This window comes from Neolamprologus brichardi, chromosome 7 (genome assembly GCF_056152115.1).
Source record: "Neolamprologus brichardi isolate AB-2024 chromosome 7, ASM5615211v1, whole genome shotgun sequence".
NCBI lineage: Eukaryota > Metazoa > Chordata > Actinopteri > Cichliformes > Cichlidae > Neolamprologus > Neolamprologus brichardi.
This window is the reverse complement of record NC_142110.1, coordinates 31,211,745-31,232,148: the sequence shown is the minus strand read 5'-3', so window position 1 is coordinate 31,232,148 and position 20,404 is coordinate 31,211,745. Positions and strand designations below refer to the sequence as shown.

General features: G+C 39.3%; 1 protein-coding gene across 3 annotated transcripts in view; it reads right to left on the bottom strand.

Annotated features, from left to right (window-relative positions):
* Nucleotides 1-20,404, bottom strand: part of wdr7 (WD repeat domain 7) — a 103,720-nt gene that overhangs the window by 34,519 nt on the left and 48,797 nt on the right. For all 3 annotated transcript variants that reach the window (XM_087843488.1, XM_006782092.3, XM_006782093.3), the window contains 2 exons: nucleotides 18,670-18,783; nucleotides 135-362 (listed from right to left, as the gene is read on the bottom strand). In XM_087843488.1, coding sequence (XP_087699614.1) covers nucleotides 135-362; nucleotides 18,670-18,783 — 342 coding nt within the window. The remainder of the gene's footprint in view (nucleotides 1-134; nucleotides 363-18,669; nucleotides 18,784-20,404) is intronic.

The following is a 20,404-nucleotide window of genomic DNA, read 5'->3' as shown; positions in this document are numbered from 1 at the left end:
CTAATATTCAGGTGCGCTTTGTGGTCCGGGAAATACGGTAGATTAGATAAAACTTTATTAATCCCTCGGGTGGGTTCCTCTGGGAAATTCGGTAAATGTGTTATCATGAGTGTGTTTGCCGTTTCTGGACTTACAGGTGTGTCTGGCCAGGGAGTAGTTGGACGATCCTCCGCTGGTCAGTCCAAAACCTTCGGGTGCCTGTCCACCAGCTCGAGCCCGGGCCAAGCCCTTTGGGGGTTCGATCTCTGCGCCAAATTCAGCCCCAATGACTCCCAGAAGAACGATGGCAGTGGCCTGTTTACGGCGCTCCTCGTAAGAGTTGGAGATCTTCTTCGCGTTTGGCGGGAGGTTAGACAGACAACCTTAAGAGAGAGACAGAGAGAATATTGTTGGATTGTTTGAAATATTGCCTAAACAAAAAAGAGATCAACATACAAACTCCATGTTTAGAGAAAGAAGTACAAACATATAGTCAAAAATCTAAAAACTAGCATGAGAATTTTTTTAACACTGCCCCCTTGTGATGGTAAACAGCTACAAAATGTAGAAGTTCCGCTGTAAAGCTTACCACCACAGGTGTTTTCAACTCGGAAATAATTTATTCAGTATGACCGAAATAAGTGACTGAGCCCAACAAGTCAACAGGAGGTCAGGACTGAGGACTGGTTCCTATAAACCCCGGGTTTATCGCAACTACAGGTATCGCCCCCTGGTGACTATTTAAAAACACAACAGGTTTAAGGCTCTTCTGTTTTACCTTCACTTTCCAAACCCAGAAGCAACATTTATCTTTTATACCATGTATGGATGACAACTTCATGAAAACTGACCAAACCCAAAACAATAATAAGGACAAAGAAAGATGCACTAAAAACTCCAGAAAATTACAATCATCTGGTTGAGGTATTGTTAAACTTTCTGTGTTTGAAATTGGAATTAACAAGTCTGAATCTTAGTTTGACCAACTCAAACATCTTTGGCCAAGAACCTCCATGCTTCTTTCAAGGCCCTGAACCATATAGTTAAACGTAATCAGGAGAACCAGAAAACATGGATTTTATTTCCCTTTTCATGCATTCTATTGGTCAGTTCTAAGATCTGCAGATCGATATATTATTCAGATCAGTGTGAGGACCATATTATTATTATGAGTATTTTTTTTTTTTTTTTACTTTTTAATTTCTGTCCTTCTTTTCACACTGAAGTGAAAAGTGGTTTGAAAAAAAAAAGGGAGGGGGGGGGGTCTCCAGTGAGCTGATAACAACTGAACAGGCACACGTCTATTGTCCTGGTATTAATCATCACACACACACACACACACACACACACACACCTCATTGTCACGCTGAAAGCCTTTAGTCACAGTGCAAACACATTTACACACAGACGGTCGTGTTCACAGACCTCTGGAAGGATTTTGGACATGTGCAACTGTAGGTGTGTGTGTGTGTGTGTGTGTGTGTGTGTGTGTGTGAGAGAGAGAGCGAGAGTTTGGGGGTGGGGGTGGGGGTGGGGGGGTGGGCCTGTCCTTTTATTGTGTCCATCAACACGACCCCAAAATAACCTCTTTTGTGAGCACGTGTGCGATGGGGTCTGCACAGTGGGGAAACTCTGTGTGTGTGTGTGTGTGTGTGTATCACAGTAGGAGATGAGAGCTCCTTACACACTTTGGATCAAAGCCCCAATAAGGACTACATAAAAAGTGTGTTGAGCCCCACACTTTCTCTCTCTCTCTCTCTCTCTCTCTCTCACACACACACACGCCTCCACGCTCTGATATCTAATTCTTATTTTTCTCTCTCTCTGGATGAGCAAGCACAGCATTGTTATGAATTTGTATTGCAGGGTGAACAAGCACTCACTCACAATGAACACACACACAGATACACACACCCACAAGAAGAGGCGGCGTGAGCGAACACACTTGGTGTGTTGAATAGAAACCGAGTGAGAGGGCTAGACACTGCTGGGTCCTGTCCATGTTCATGGCCTTGCCATTACTACAAGTGTCCCACAGGGATCTATACTAGGGATGCACCGATACCGCTTTTTTGGAAACGAGTACGAGTACTTGCATTTCAGTACTCGCCGATACAGATACCGAGTACTTAATAAAAACATGATTTAAATTTACAGGTAACAGCTTTAGTCCTATAATTTAACAAAAAACAAACAAACAAGGGACTAGTTTGGAATTAAGAACATTTATTTAAAATGAAAAGCATGTTGTATGCAACATATTACAGAATAAATAATTATAAAAAACAAAATTTAATTTTAAATTTGTTCGTCTGTTTCTCTGTTTAGAAGTCTCACTAGCACAGTCACAGCTGGGATGACATCAGAGGCTAGTGCGTTGTAGCTGCTAACTTTTTTAGTTAGTTCCTCAAAGGGGGGCGAGGATGGCAACAGTCGTCTCCATAAGAGCCCATTGGTGAGCGGTGAGATAGTCAGGGAGTTCATGCTCGGAAACATACACGCCCAGCACTCGCTTTTGCTCAATGAGGGACTGGAGCATGTAATACCTCGTCTGTACGTCCTGCTGCAGTCTTTTTATTGGCTGGTTGAGCTGTACCTGAATGTCCTCGAGGCGGGAGTAGGCTAAGGCGGAATGTTTAAAATGCCCAACTATTTTCCGTCCCACTGCTATAGCATCAGCTATGCTTCTCTGTGCTAATAAGCATGGGTAAATAAGCGTGGGTAAACTCTTTGTACTCGTTGTCGTGTTGGGATTTTGGTGCTTGATTAAATTACTTGTGTTAAATGCGCTACCTTTTGAGCCTCCTCTGGACAATTTCGCTGAGCACAATTTGCAGTCCGCCTTTGTTTTCGCGTCTTCGTTCACTTTGAAATAGTTCCACACGGCTGTCTTGTCTCGCCCGCCCTTCTCTGAGCTCTGAGCTGCAGCCGGGGCCTGGGGGCGGGCACTTGGCGCCTGTGATTAACCCCTTACATGCCGGTCAGACATAGACAGGTCTCAGACCGTGGTATCGGTCCCCGGTATCGGGGGACTTTTAACGAGTACGAGTACTTTAGAAAATGTGGTATCGAGGCCGATACCCGATACCAGTATCGGTATCGGTGCATCCCTACTTGGGCTTAAAAAAATTAAGTAATTAAAAAAAATACCACCCACAACTAATGTACGTACTTTTTTTGTTGTTTTAAACAGATGATTTTATAACTGGCTATTTATTAGAAGAAGCTTGTTATAGACCAAACATGGAGAAAATCCAGCATTATGATTACATTACAGGTTCTGGTTGGAGCGATTCTTCCGCTTGCAGCAGATTTCCAGAACTGAACCAGGACTACCATCGCCCGCTGTAGTCCAAAATGGTAGAGCTGGAGTTGGTCTCAGGGAAAAGCCACAACAGCGACCTGATGGTTCTTATGGTTTCCTGCTAACTGCAGGAAACATGAGAATAGAATGATCTGTGCCTTCCAGATCTAAACCGCTAAGCTTCTAATTAAACAATTTTATTTTGGTCCTGAAATACTCAACATGTTTAATTTAAATAGACTGTAACACACATATTATGAACGGGGATAGATTGATATGGCCTTTTCAGAGCCAGTAATGATAATCGATATTACAGAAGACCAATAACCAATATCAGAAAAATAATATGACATTTGCTGTACAAGAAAACAAAAATAAAATAAATAATTTAATTTTTCTTCAATAATAAAAATGTATACATAAAAAAAAAAACATTGCAGGCAAGTAGTTATTTAACGCTCTGCTTCTTCATTCCCAATTACTTTTAATAATTCATTAGCAGTAATATATTGATTGTAATGACACAGATAATCAGACAGTATCATCAGTGGCTTTAGTGATCTGATAATGAAATGAAATCGGCCAGGTAAACCACAACCTTCAGAGGTGTTATCTGGACATCAGAGTGTATTTAGATCCACCTGGATTAAAAATGAATATAAGAGTCACCATTACTGTATTTTGGACTATGTAAAAATGTGGTTTTGTTTTATCCCCAGGGTGTTTCTTCTCTGTCCCTTGTTTTGAGCTCAAGACCCCATTTCCCCCCTCCTGCCTCCAATATTTCCATACTATATCTTGATGCTCTTTATAATGAGATTGCTTTAGGCCAGCTGTCATTTGGAAGAAGGCCCAGCGGCCGCCTCTGATAAATGGATTACAGATGGCATCCATCCCTCGGGCCAGACTGGGCCAGTAGATAACAGAATTAGAGATAGACTCCCAACCAGAATCACTAAAAAGTTCAGGTTAACAGACAGGAAAGTGAAAGTAAAGACAGAGAGACAGATGGGGGACAAAATAAAGGCATTTAAGTTTTTAGTAGTTGGTCAAAACAACCAAGCACAAGTACATTCTTGGTAATTTCCTTTGTCTCACCAAAATACTTTTTGGAACTCCAAAGAAAGACTTTTTAGCTCTGCAATAACTTTGAGCTTTTCTCAGCTGCATTTTGCTGGCTATTACCAACTTTAAGTGCCGTAGAGTGCTCCTCATTTTTGAATCAGAGATGTATTTGATAAATACTCGTATACAACTCAAGTCTTAGACTCAAGCTTCAAAAATTCAGTCAATCCTCTTTCCAACAAGTTAAAACCTCAACAAAAACAATCGGGTTAAACAAACAGCAAAAGGATAGAAGACCTTAAAGGGACCATCTATGAAGTTGGAAATACTACAAAAATAGACAATACGCAGCAAGTTTCAAGCCACCAAAATCATGTGCTTTCTAGTCAGACAGAGCAGACAAGAAATTATAAAGAACACACAACATGAATATCATCGTGTCTTCTGTAAAGTAAATACTATGAGTGACTGATGCGGCAAATCCACATTCATGTGTGTTAATAAACTTCAACTTCCTGGAAAATTTTTCTTCACTCTGCATCATGAAAACCCATCAGGTGGAACACTTCTGAAGCCATCAACAAACAGAAATGGACGACAAGCTAACAGAGCAGTAGCTTCACCATTTTTGAGACAAATAAAGTTGCTCTTATCTCTCTCTTTTTTTTTCTTTTTTTTTTTAAACAGCATTTATTTTATGTCACTTATCGCGCATTTTCACTCTGAAGAGCCACATGACTATATTATATTCAGGTTTAGTTTACCAGTCACACGTTAACTAGTGAAACTGACTCTTATATAGTCACTTTATTGTTATTTCCTCACATCTACCTGGACTCAAAAAAATATTATTAAACACCGTACTGTGGATGAGATCACAGAGGCCCAACAGGTTGAACTAACAGGTAAACAGGTTTTTGAACTAATCCTAATTGTTTGTACAATCATGAAAGTGACGAGCCGATAATGACGAGCTTTGATTTGACATGTTAAAACCATTAAAACGACTTGCTGGCTGGTGAGATGTGAGGCAGTATCACTTCCTGTCCAGTGTGTACCTGCTGCCTCGGTTTCTGCCCGTGTGCACAGTGTGATTGATTTTTGAAGCCTATTGATCTGCTTCCTTTGCGACCAGCAGATCTATTATAATGACATTGTATCTAAATCCTATTTGTTGGGCAAGCTGCTCCCAAACATAACCCAATAAACTAAAGAGGGGGACGGACGAGCTCCCCTCTGTGTGCGCCTCCGCTTGGCTAAATCTTCATAAAAACCAGAAATGGATTGGGATAAAAAGGCTTTCTGGCTGAAATGACATTATCCATAAAGGAAGGAATCCATTAAAAAAGGGCAGGACGGTGTAATGCAACAACCTGTGGAGTCCATGCAGTTAAATTATGGACGTGTCATAAAAAGGAGAACAACTGAAAAGTCACGGAGCATTAAAAAAGGCTGTAACCTTTAAGAGGTAGCTTTATTTCAATGATAATAACAAGAAATATCACCAGAATGCCTTTGCTTTTAATTTTATTTAATTATATTTAAGTAATGTTATTGAATGTGCTGTGAGGACTGAGGTCAGCTTGCTTGTAATTTGACAGAACTGAAAGGTTTTTTTTTTTTATAATGATTAATGATGACTGATGATGGAACAGAGAAAAACCACAAAGCTGTGTCCACAGGAATAACGTCAGGACCTCATTTTAAATAAAATGCAAGAATAGTGCTTGAAAGGAAATTCACATCAGAAGAAAGAAACTGAAAAAGACTGGAAGGAAGGAAGGAAGGAGGCAAGACCTAAAAGAAGGAAAGAAGGAAAGATCCAAAGAAAGAAAGAAGGAAGAAAGGAAACATTGAAAGACAGAAGGAACACTGTATGAAGAAAAGAACAATAGAAGGAAGAGAGAGAGAAAGAAAGCCTGAAAGAAAGAGGGTCAGATCAAAGGACACAAGGGAATAAAGAAGGACGGAATGAATGAATTCTGAGTGGAAGAAGGAAGGAAGGAAGGAAGGAAAGGAACACTAAAAGGAAGGACGATAACGGAGAGAGAGAAAGAGAAACCAAAAGGAAGGAGGAGGAAATGAAGAAAAGAAAGGAAAAAAAGAATGATGGAAGGAAGGACGAAACCAATGCTGAAAGGAGGAGGGAAGAAATGAAGGGAAAGAAGTAAAGCTAAGTAAATAAAGGACCAAAAGGAAGGAAGAAGGACAGAGAAAAACCAAAAGAATGATGGAAGGAAGTAATAGGGAAGACTGAAAGGAATAAGGAAGAAAAAAAAGAAAGAAGAAAAGCCCAAAAGAAAAAGAACGAATGAAGGAAGGAAAGAAAGGAGAGGTGTTGTCTGATTGACATGGAGTTGTAAAGGGGCTGCTGACAGAAAATAAATGTTTTTGATTATCAGTGTTTCATTTAGAAATTTAAACAGATGAACTGATTCATCATATTTAATTTAAAAAAACAGCTTCACTGATCGTCCAGACAGACATCTGCTGTGGCGACTGTAAAATTAAACGCTGTCTAAATTTAATTTAACCTTAACACATTTACAGCACTGAGTCAAACACTTTCATTCAGATAAGCAATAATTTAATAATAATAATAAGCAATAATCAATTACAAGTAACAGTTAGTATAATACTGCACTATGTTTATTTGTGAGACACCCAGATCAATAATTAAGCTGTATTTTTTATCTTATATTTTTGGTAATCAAAGCTACAACCCTCCCATCCCTGCCTCCTACTGCTGCAGCTACAGCCCTGCAATCTTCCCATCATGCACCTCAGCTCTGCCTCCATTGGTAATCAATGGGAGACTGGTAAAACCTGATCACCAGGGACTGAGGGAGGGGATCAATACCAGCAGGAAACTGATGTGAGAACGAAGGAGAGGGAGGAGGTGGAAGAGAACGACAGACTGAAGGAAAAAGAAATGAAGAGCTCAAAACAAACTCCCGAGCACGGCCTCGAGGGTTACATTTCTGTCCGTTAAGGAAAAACTTCCATAAAACAAAGAAATCCCGGGCTCGTGGGGAGGAGGGAAAAGGGGAAACTGTCCTTACAGCAAATGTCAGGAGACAGAAAATCTGGGCGAAATAATTGAAAACACAATTAAGTTGATAGAGAAAAAAGATTTGAGTCCTGAAACGGTGGCTGCCCTTCCAACCGGCCCGAGTCCATCTGAAGGTTAAGTGTATTTTATTTGCCATCTTAAGACAGAGACAGGAGAGCTATCTGCGCTCACCAGCTTCAATTAGACGAGCGTACGGAGGGAGGGTCAGCGGGGAGTCCACAAGACACACCACAAACAAACTGGATTCAGGTTCATAAGAGGAAGCAAGCAGCCCTGAACCAGAGTGTGCTGATCATTCATCAGATTTTAGACTTTTATTTCCTAAATGGTTCAAATTCCTTCCAGAACAGACGCGTGATCAAAGCAAAGCACTTCACAGTGTCACCACTCAAACATTAAAACCAGTATTTCCCCACATATAAATTTAACTGGGCACACTGGCCACATCTGGGGTTTTTTTTGTTTGTTTGTTTGTTTGTTTTTAAACCTTTAACTTTAAATGGAGACAAGCCTTGCCCTTTTAGTTATTGTTCTCTCAAGTCTTGGCATTTAGAGGGAAAAATAATTATTTTAACTGACATGTATTTTTTATACTTTTTTACCTCCAAACATCCCCTTTTTTTTAAATATTCAAAACATAAGGTTAGAGCTGGAGTCATCAGTAATGACAGCATGAGGTTTAAATTATCCTGGGTCTGCTCTGAGACGGAGGAGCACTCTAACCAGAACCCGCAGCAGGTCCAGAGCTGGTTCCTGTGTCGCTACACCGAGCAGAACATGGAGTAGAAGGTGCAGTCCAAGTCGGTGGAATTGGAGTTTGTCCACAGGATGAGAGACTTAGAGAGCGCTGGCTTCATTGCTTAGTTATACCTCACAAAGAACTTGGCAAAAATAAACAAAAAGTAATGATACTGGGAAATATTGTTCTAATTTTAACTAAGGATCTCAGTCTCTTTAATCAGTTCTTCAGGTTTCATTTCTTTTTGGTCTCTATGCTGGGTCGCTATCATTTAACACTTAACCACATCACATTGATCTGATGGCTAGGGCTGACCCAGGCGTGGCCTGTACAACTTTATTATTATTATCATTACTATTATTATTATTCCCAGCATTCTCTACTGCTTTCTCAGCAGAAATAGATGCAGAGTAAACACATGAAGGAGTCTCCCATTCCTCCTCCCAATCACATTAACTTCTCCGCACTTCATATTTCAGTCACACTGTATGAAAGTACAGTTTGGCAATATTGAGAGCCTGAGGTCTTATTTTTTAATCCTCCATTATCAGTTATGTGTTTGTTTTGTAGTTTAATTTCCCCTCCGACAGGTTTTTAATACAGCTAATACTTTCGGTCCTCTGCAGCTGTCACTTTCATGCTGTTAATGGAGCAGTCTGAAAAATGAGTCTGGATGTTAATTTCACTAATGCAGAGACAGTGGACGGCCTCCATTGCACAGCGTCTTCATAAAGGAGAAATTATTTTTTATTAAAGCCACCGTGCCTTGGTCACACTCTCCTCTCGATCACAGATGAATCAAAGCCATGTGACAGAATTAGATTTCAGCTCTGCCAAATGAAAAGCATCACAACTTGGAGAAGGTAGAGGAAAACGATTTTCTCCACAAATGGAGGATGGGGGTCCTTCTTTTTTTCTTTTCTTTTTTTTTTTTTTAAATGGAGGAAAAAAACTGACTTAATCCCAGATATTTGGAACATTTAAATCTTAAATTACTGATTGAAAAGAAAGCAATGGTCAAACTTTGAGGATGCAGGTAGGCTACATTTCAGGTCTGGGCTGACTTAAAGAAGGGCCACACAAGAGACGCATAGACAAAAAAAATCCATAAAAAAAATCAATTAATGTTGGGAGCATAACACCTTAGTTGGATTAGATTTTGAACAAACTTAGATACTGGTTCAAGAACCAAAAATCTTCAATTAAAAAAATGTTGATTTGATGTATGATCCACCTGAACCTCAGTCACACGAAGGAAAACCGCGGCACGATCGCAGCACCACCAGAATAATTGCTGTTGTGTACAATGAACTTTGACGTGTCAAGATGGTGATAAAACAGCAATAAGACAGAGTCAGTCTGCTACCAGTCTGCAAATGAATGGAGTGAAGTTGGCAGCTACATGCATAATAATGTGGTGATCGACTATAATAAATCCATGAAAATCACAAATCTGATGCCAATTTACATGAGCTAATGACTGCTGTCAGTGTCCAGCCAGAACCTCAGACTGGAAACTGAAATTAGTGATGTAGCTGCTGCAGGACTAACATTTCACTGCAAAACAAAAAACAAACAGGCACTCACCACCCATCTGGTTATATACAGGAATATAACCAGAATACAAAGTGTTGGCAGCCAGCTGAGTCGAGTCCCCTATTGCAAAGAGATCCTAGATCAATATTTCATTGATCATTTTGAGTGTTGACTAATTTGTATTGCATTTACTATACATGAGATTTATGTCTAGCATGGATACTTTTACTTGCTCCTTCTTGCACATGTTCTCATTTCTTAACGTCTAGTCACATTTCGTTTTACATATTTGAACTTGGACTGAGCAGAAAATCGACGTTTATTTAACGTGGAGCCACAAAATTTGAACATTTATGATGTCATATTTTATTTTATATTTTTCTAATTGTTCTTTTTGTGTTTCTTATACCTATAAAGCTCTTTGCAGCAGACACCATCAGCCCAGCACAATTTTCATTTTCATGATGACGTTCTTGTTTTGATTCAGTAATTAAACGCAACGTTCATATTTCCATTATATTATAAAGGCTGTACTGTCACTGGCACTTTCACTAGTTTGCAGCCACAATCCAAGGCAAAGAGTCAAACATACTTTTGTGTTTATAAAAAAAATACCACAACATATAAATGTATGACTGCTCAGTCACTTAAAGGTTAAATTAAATCAGTTTTGGTACTTCGGAGTTTGAGAATTGTTTAGTTTGTGACTCCTACTTTAATAATACATAAAAACAACAAAAACAAATCCCATCACTGGTTTGTTGTCAATCAAAGAGCTCGATGGCTGCTGAATTGCAGAGAAATGGAGCAGAAATAACAGAGGAGCTTGATGACAGATTTACAGTTTGTTGTGTCGAGTCTGAAGTGTCGGATCAATTCAAGACGTCTGACAGTTAATCCGACCTGATTACACACAACGAGCAGATGTGAGCAGCCAGGAGACGAATTATCTGGGAACATCTGAACACAACGTTTTCATGAACTCAATCACTGCCAACGGTGGTGGAAGCAGGAAGATGAAGGTGGAGCGAGCGAATGGGAAAAATATGGACAGAAATACAGACAAGGCCATGAAGGGGAGACAAAAGCACTGATAGAAAAACTACTACCAGTTATGTAGCCTCAAATATTATAATTATATACACGTCTTTAAAATGGAGTTTCCATAGATTAGAAGAGTTTTTCTTCCAAGTAAAAGTGGAACAAATGGATTTAAATCCCTATCTGTAAATGTTTATGCTTTCAAAACACTTTTTAATGAAAATATGATTTAGATATTATGATTTCATAAAGTAACCATTGACATGAGTACTGATTCAGCAACAACAGGAACCAATTAGCATTAGCAGCTAACGTTACTTCTGTTTGCTTCCCACCTGCTCAATGTGCTCACATCAACTGTACTTAAATTCATTCAAAGTCACAGTAAAGTTGTTCTTATTTACATAATTTCTTGTTTGTACTAGCTGTATAGGCATGGCTAATGTAATGGCCTTTACTCTCAAGTCACTGAAGAAAAATCATCTGTTATGCTTCCTTGGCTGTATTCACGCGTTTAAAAAAAAGAAAAAAGAAAAAAAAAAAGAAGAAAAAACAACCTCAAAATAATACCTCAACATTTCAACGTACCTCTAGTTGGCTCTGGAAACGAGTATCCATAAATACTGATAGTTATTATTTTTCCATCTTTCCCCAAAGCATTGTTTATTTAGTATGCAGTCTATGAGAAATGGTCATAATTAATATGGAAATTGATAGACTTTTATTGAGGATTTACATTTTAAAGTTGCCCCTTTTCTGTAACATTTGCCTGATTTATGCATCCTTCATTCTTGTACCTTTTCTGCATGAGGAAAAAAAAACTGTCTTGTGAGACATACAGTTTACTAGTTTTTCTACTACTTCTCTAAATGAGCAGTCACTGCTCGACACAGGCAGCTGAAATCACTTTACAAAATAATACTTGTGAATATTGGCATGACATGTACTGTCAAAATCACTCATCCTCTCTTTCTCCATCTCTCCCTTTATCTACATATGGGGCCATTTCCATATAATCCGATTACACTTTTTGTGTTGTGTATTTCTGTGATGAGTGTAAGACCTCATCCTCTGAGGTGAAGCTTTAAACTGATCAATCTGATCAGTAATACCATCTGAACCTGCCCACGGGGCTGAAAACACCACAAAGGCTCACTGTCTCTCCATCTATGTTTCTTTAGTCCTAGAAATTTAAATATTTTTAAGTTGCAGCAGATTTTTATCACTAATATTGTACATCTCACCCAGCTCAGCTCGTTTCAGGTCCATTACAAGATTTTCTTATTATATCAAGATCCGTCTCACCTCAGTGGGTTCACAACTTTCTCTGGAGAATACCAGTCTGAGTGACCAAGAAACAGGACCATGCCATCTATGCATTCACAACACACACACACACACACACACACACACTCCAATATCTACTCATATGGCAGACTGTTGCAAACTTGCCAATAATCCTTAAAACCAATTTCAATATTTGATTTTTTAAATCACCAGATCCATCATCAGTTTTACAGAAGATATGAGAGTACATACCAAGCTCTCAAACAATCACCATTCAGCGTTCCCTTCCAAGTCGGGACCCATGTGCTGACAAAAGCAGACCATGTGAGCGACCCTAAGCTGACAAACATGACTCCAAGCAACTGTAAAGAGTTTTACCACATGAGGGGCACTTTATAGCACAACTGCTCATTTTATCCCAACTACGCCCATAATCTCACATAGTCCCATTCATCAGGTGGAGAATAATACAAATGGAGAGCCCATATAAATACTGTTTCGTAAGATCACAGTGATCTTCAACCACCAAGTGAACGTTTGTGTGAAATTTAAAGAAACTGCCCAAAACCGTTACCAAGTTTTCAGGTTTAAGAAATTGGAACAAACTGACCTCACATCTGTGGTCAGACTGTGGGCTGACAGCTTGTCAAAAACACACACACACACACACACACACACACACACACACACACACACACACCCCTAGGCCAGCGCTTTATCTTTGTGACACATTCATAAACCATGACACACACACACAGAGACAGTCACACACACTCGGCAGGGTGGGGTGTGTGAAGGTGGGAGAGTGTGTGTTTCACACTGTAACCAAACTTTTATGGTACCATACTGTATAATATTACAGCTTTACTACTCTGAAATAAATCTGCTGTAACATTAAAAACAAGTGAATGAAGTATCCACGCCTCTCTGGTGATAACTTTTCACTGCTCGGCTTAAATTAATTTTAACAGCAGCCTTCAGATGCCAAGAGAGGCCGTGGTATTTGCACCACATCTTTCCTGCAGTACTGTTTCCACTCCACAGCCGGCAGAAATACATTCCTGTACATTATTAATATTTGGACTACCTGTAATACAATAATATCCTCATACACCAGCTGGGTCCCTCACTGTGTAACACAGTAGGGACACAACTGTCTGAGACAATCACCGCGTTCGGAGTGGCGGCTCGAAGCATTTATCTCCCCATAAGTTCAATCTGTTCTGAGGAGAAATGTGATCTGACCCAAACGACCTCCAGGCTCGGGTATTAGATTAGCCAGGGAGGCTGACGTTTCAGATAACCAAATCAAAGCTGGGCTAATGATGCCGAGAGGTGAGGGTCAGCCTGACCTTTGACCTCTGACCTCGATCACCGCTGCTGTGGACCCCTCAAAATGGTAAGAGAGGACAGAAATCCCTTCATACTCTGTTGTCCTGACCTTCCCTCCTCATAAACTCATAGAAATATTTTATAATAGTAATGCAAGAACAGCTGCATAATGTATAAAACCACTCATTTAATTTTACTGAATGACTTTGACTGGGAGCAATCAGCAGGGCAAAACTGCCCAGCAGTGAAAGTGGTTCAGTGTGTGAGGAACGGAGGGTGTTGGGGCTGCATCCACCAACAACCTTTGACCTGCCTGGGGTCATCCCCTTCATCAAAATCCATGGGTGCGCTTATTTCTCAGTTAGTAGAGGCAGACTTCCCTCTAGTGTAGAAACAAATGACTGTTCCAGGTTACCCACCACTGAACGACAGTGCAAAACCAAGAGAGACACCCACAGGATCTCAACACACTTAGCTGTTGATGTAAAACTATCAAATCCATGTTTTTATATAATTATAAAATGGTATTTCAGAATTAACCCAAGATTACTGCAGGTGGGGCATTCTATATTTGTGCTTTATGACAAACTAATTAGCTTACTAGAATGACAGTATGTATCGAGGTTATAGTTAACTAAAACTAGATGTGAAAAAAAGCTTTACTTAACTAAAATAAAAATTTTTAGACTTGAAAAAATTAGAGCTGCAAAAAATAAAAAATAATAATAATAATGACAGCTTTCCTGATGAGGCACGAAAGTATGTGTTTTTTGAGACTACAAAATTTTGAGTCAGCTTTTAGCAGGTTATGTGGGGTTCTCTGTAATGATTTTCCTACATCTTGCTTCAGGGTCTGGAAACTAACAAGCTAAACTAAATTCATAACAAAAAGTCAAAAAGACACGTTTTGAAGGACGACCTCTGCGTAAAAGATTTGGCAGTGGGACTGAAGTTTTTTGAGAGATCATCTAGACTGCAGTCATTCAGGAAATAGCCAGGGCCCATAGGGCTGCTTTACACAGCATAACATAGTGAAATGTAGGAATTCTTTTATTACAATAACAACAAATGACCTTACTTTAATTGTTTAGATTCTTGGGCATGTTTTCCCACCAAAATGCCATGCCATCAGAGATTTAATGAACTAAATTCAAGTGAGTGTGTGTGAGAGAGAGGGGAGGCTGTGGATCCTAATGACATCCCCTGACACTGCAACGGACATAATTACAGGTTTGTGTGTGTGCATGTGTGTGTGTGCGTGTGTACGTGCGTGCGTGTGGCTGTGGCACTGAGCAACAAATGTTCTCACCTGCACATCCTGGTGTGTGTACATGTTGGTGTTTGTGTGTGCAAGTGTGTGACAGCAGACTGATGTGATGAGTCTATCGCCGTGGAAACAGCCTGGAGCCAAGTGATTTTGCTGCTGTAGACATCTCTGTTTTCTCCCCTTTGTCTCGTCCACTTTCTCTTTTTTCCCCTTCACTCGTTTCATTTGCTTCACATTTTCGCAACTCATATTTTCTCCTACCAAATCCAAAACATGACGAAAACCTCGAGTTCCCACAACCTCAAATGGCTATTTCTGTCTATACAAAACACAAAAACGCTATAATAAAACAATAAAACCCACAAAATCATCTTACCAAGTATCTGAAGTAAAATGTAATATTGCACATGGGCATGTACACAATTTTTCCTGACATGAGCTAAACAATTACAGTACCACTGCTCACCATAAAGCTCCACGTAAAGCTGTAAGACTGAACATAAAAACACTGCACATTAAGTCAGTATGTGTTAGTGTAGTCTGTATGTGCATGAACAGCTATGATGCTTGATGGGATAAGCCTAAATTATGTTTTTTTTAAAGTTTTTTTTCCTTTTTTTTTTGCTGCACTATAATTCAAACTACTCTGATAGAGTCAAAGTATAAAAACATAGAGATGGAAATAAGCGTCACAGAGTGAAATCAGTGGTGCAGCTCCATCGAGTTAGTGTCATGTGTTTTTTTTGTAAAAGTTTCGTGAAGCTGCACAGAGCACACGAGGAAAACAGGAAGTCAGGAACAGAAATGACAGACCGCATGCAGACAAAATGTTCCACTCTGTGCAGACTTCACAATTTCTCTCTTTCTCTTATATTTTATATAACCACACTACTGACGGACAAGCGCCTGTTTTATGTGAAGTCTTTAGCAACAATGACGGTAAAACCATCGCGTGTCCGCTTGTTTATTTTCCACATAAACCTTTCACAATAAAGCTCAAGATCCTTTCGAGACGTTTAAAAATAAACTGAATCACATGAAAGAGTATGCAGAGTATTTACGAATGAGAAGCAATTAAAGAGCCGCCAGGTGCTAAAAAATAAACCTTAGACTCAAACGTTAGAACAGGCTTTTCCCCACAGCACGCTGTGTAATAAATACTCACAAAGAAAGCGGCGGCCGTTACAACTTATGTCTAAAAATATTCAGTTTCATGCATCAGTTAAACGCTCAACTCCAGGTACACGACACCCAGCTGGAAACACTTCACGCAAGTCGAGCTGCCCGAAATTTACAGAACTTACAGAAGATGTTAAATTTTTGTGATTTATATCGTTATCGGACGATGGATGTATATGATTATATCAGGATATGAGATTTTGGTCTCATCGCACAGCCCTACACACATCATTTTTCATATGAACCCATTCAAATTATAACTGCAATTTTGGTACATGGTAATGTTAAATACCGTGTAGAAATCCAAGTAGTGAGTTTATATACACTGAAAATCTTTATATGAGAGGTTTCCAAATGGAGAGTGCTTTCATTCATAAAAATGTTAAAAAGTTCAATTATAAAAACCACAAAAGAAACAAAGAGGCAAAAGTTCTTCCTCCACAGAAGAATAAGGTTCAGGTTGCTCTGTGTTTGAGGTTTCTGCTAACAGATTTAATCCTGCAGAGACCGAATGAAAAGAGAAAAAACCAACACAGCTGTCAATAAGAGAAAAACGAGCTGAGAGAAATGATAAATTGTCAGACACATCTGTGATATTGACTGGTCTGAGAGAAGGATGGAGGATGGAGGGAAGAGGAAAAAAGGTGGTGCAGACAGTGAGACAGCGTTAGGCACTGGGTTTTTTTTTTTCTTTATTACAGAAATGAATGTCTTTAAAATATTTAGACAAATGAGTCAATCCTGCTTTATTGTTCTGTGATTCTGGATGCAAAAACTGCTGATGTGTAGGAAGAAAAATAGAAATGCAGTGCTTAAATGTGCTTATCTTAGAGTGGAGAATCGTTCTATGTGTGTGTCTGTCACAGTTAAACATTCAGGAAAATGTGGCAAGGATAAATGGACTGGAAAGTGTGTGCATGTGTGTTTTTCTACCTGTACTGCAGGTGTGAGTCGTTTCCTGGGGAGAAGTGCTTCTCACCTTACTGTGTGTGTGTGTGTGTGTGTGTGTGTGTGTGCTACACTAAACTGCTTTTAACACCATGCAGGTCACAGTACACGGGTATTACACGCAGGCATTGATTAGGACATGCGTGCACACAAACACTAATGCTTATCCTCCACTCAGAGTCAGCAGAGCAAAACACCTGAATTCAGCTGGAGATAAATAATAAATGACTTCTTCATGTTTTTTTGGAATCAAACCAGATGAGACTTCTCAGGTCACAGAGGGGAAAAATGAGCCCTTAATTTTAATCCTCAAACACCAGAGAGGTTCACGAGGAACAGAAGAAAGTCTGAAGAGGTTAAAGCTACAGCATCGTACAAAATGGGTTTCAGCTTGTGATCATGGGACAAAGCAGGGATGCTTCAAGAGACTTTAATTTCCTTGTCAAATACTGCGGGGGTATTTGCTGAAATTTTAATCTGCACACACAAGATTCACATTAGATTGCAGAGTGTGGTCACTGTTCTTTCTTTCCTTGGAGGTCAGCATCCACACGGCCTCGTTGGCTGATTATGGCTGACTTTACATCACAGAGAGATAGCTAGGCTGCTGGGTTTTTTTAGGACAGTTTTCAGAGTTTTGCTCAAAAAGCAGCTGGACGTTCTAGACCATAGGTGTCAAACTCTGGCCCGCGGGCCAAATTTGGCCCGCAGCCTAATTACATTTGGCCCGCGAAGCCATACCAAATTACTATTAGAGCTGGCCTACTGGTATTATACAGCTAATATATATATTGTTTAGTATTAAGCTTTGCTTGTTCCATATTCAGTTTTTCAGCAAAACGTGTTCGAGTCCATAAGAAAAGATTCATTCTTATATGTGGAGGAATAAATATATTTCAATAAATATTAACGTTAGCCCGCGACTTTGTTCCAGTTTTGAATTTTGGCCCACTGTGTATTTGAGTTTGACACCCCTGTTCTAGACAAAGCTGTCACTGCCTTCTAAACTACGACTGCAATATGCTAGTGACCAAAGCAACCAGCAACTTTTAACAACTGGAATAAACAGTAGATGCACTTGGTCTTATACAGTCCTGTTCTACTCTAATTGAGCACTCATGCCAATGAACGAATTGCAGAGCATAGTGGTGTTCAGTATCATGCCCAAGGATACTGTGGCATGCAGAGATTGAACCACCAACCTTCCAGTTACTAGATGACCTTCCTGAGCCCAATGCAGTCTCATGACCAGTGGTTGCCAGATGATTGCAGACCAGTCGTACCTGTGCAACTGGATCCTGATCCACTTTATCCAACATTGCCACTACACATGACTGCAAAACTTCAATAGGTAGCTCAGCAGTAGTAACGTTCCTTCTTTCTTTTTCTCTCATCTATATCATTTGGCTAAGAATTACACTTTGGATCTCTGCGTTTAAATAAATGAATGGCCTGGTCTTCACAATTCACAAAAAATCCCAACAAGCGAGGCCGCGAAAGGTGAACTGCGATATAGTGAGGGAACACTGTACCCTGTGTGTACCCACTTAAATAGACGCAGTAGGCTATTATTAAAATCATTAACTTCTACAGTTACAAAGCCCATCACATCAAAAAATTGGAAACCTGGCACACTCCCAGTATACCATAAGAAAAATGAGCTTAACCAACTAAAATTTCTGGTTCCAGCTAGCAGTGAAAGCATTCAAAGCATTTATTTTTAGATGTTTACAGTCAGTCTAAGGCAACTTGATGAGTGTGCGAACGACCAATTCAAACCACGACCAACCAAGTTGCAGCTCTACAGTTTCTATCATTTACTCCTGAGATGGGTAAAAAAAAAAAAAACAAAGAATACCAAAGAAGTGTGCGTACTTTAATCCTATTTTCCCTGCTTAGAAAGAAATTTGTGCTCTTACCTGCTGTAATGTCATCATCAGTGACATCCATTTCCTCCTCAGGAGCCTTGGTTTCTACTGGCTGAGCCTCTGGTGGCGGCAGGGCTGGAGGGGGAGTGTCGGTGGTTGTTCCAGCTGAGGAGAAAGAGACAAAACAGTTCACTGCAGAGTCCGTCCAACGAGCACAACCCAGGTTACTATTATAGATATAATTTACACATCTCCCCTAAACGCATCATAGCAATTATAAAGTTACTGATTCGAAAAGAGAGCCACTGTAAGAATGAACTCACTGAATCTGTGTGCATTATTATTTAGTAACTAAAATCTATTTAAGTGAGATTTAGCACATTAAAACTACTGTGCCCCTACCCACTTCATTACAGCGAGGCATTAGAAACTATTCTGATAGATTTAGACAGCAATACTTAACTTGTGTTAGATTAAGGCACTAAAACGTATTCTATTTGATTTAAGCAATAAAGAGAACATAGATAGATTTACGCACTAAAAAAATAAGCCATTAGATTTTTATGTTTATTTGTTTCAGGGACCAAAGTACATTAATCACATAAAAGGAAACAATGTTAATTTAGCTATCAGCTAGCCTCCATCTGCAGTTACTGGGCAGGTAAAACGAACAAACAAACAAACAAACATGCAGTTCGTTAATTTAACCATTAAAAACTACCCCACTGGATTCAGAAAAAAAATGTTTCTATTAAATTTCGGCAGTAAAAAGTACCCCAGTAGAATGTAGTTTACTGCTCAAATCTTTTAGATTAAGCCAATAAGATAAATTTGTCAATAAAATTTACTGTGACAGATTTAAGTAATAAAAACTACTCTGATAGATTTACACAGAAAAACTATGCAATTACTTTAACACAGTAAAAACTACGCCGATAGATTTAAGCAGTAAACCAAACCCTATTAGATGTAGTCAATAATAACTACACCACTAGATTTAATCAATATAAACTACTTTGACAGAAAGTTGATGGTTTGGTAAAAATAAAACAACGCACACACTGCAGATAAGCAACAAACCAGTTGATTTAAGTTAGTTTCACGTCTGTGAACGTGACCAAACAGGTTATTCGTGACCATTTCACATTGTGCCATGAGATCAGGCTCACTGATGTCACCGACCATCAGCGTAATGGTTTGAATGTCTGTATGTCAGGATGCTCTCCACTGCGAGTTTCTGTTCTGGTCCTCATTATTGTTATTATCAGGTTAACTGCTCTGGTTATGCAGCAAATAAAGGCTTATTGGACGTCCTCGTATAAGCAGAATGAATAGAAACACACGGACAGGGACACGCTTTTATTTAGTGTTTTCATTTAGCTCTTATCTCTCTGTTGGCAATTAAGAGTGGCTTTTCATTAGCGGCCGGCACTAATGAATGACACTGTGCTAATGAATGAAGCAGCTTAAGGTAACAGAGTCGGCACAGGGCTAATCTCTGGGAAAACAGCCTGCTTAATGAATTATAGAGACGCAACCACAAAACGCTTATCAAAAACGAAGAAAGCAAAAACAAAGAAATATATTCCTCTTCTTTTTTTTAAGAAAAAAATGTAATTAACAAAAAAAGAAAAAGTTAAATGGCACAGTTTCATAAGGCTTCTTCAATACACTAATAAAATTAACTGTAATTACACTGTGTGTAATTACATTGATTAATCCAGGTTAACATGTGCTTCATGTTTCAATTAACCTGCTCACACACACAGCTGACAGCTCGACATAA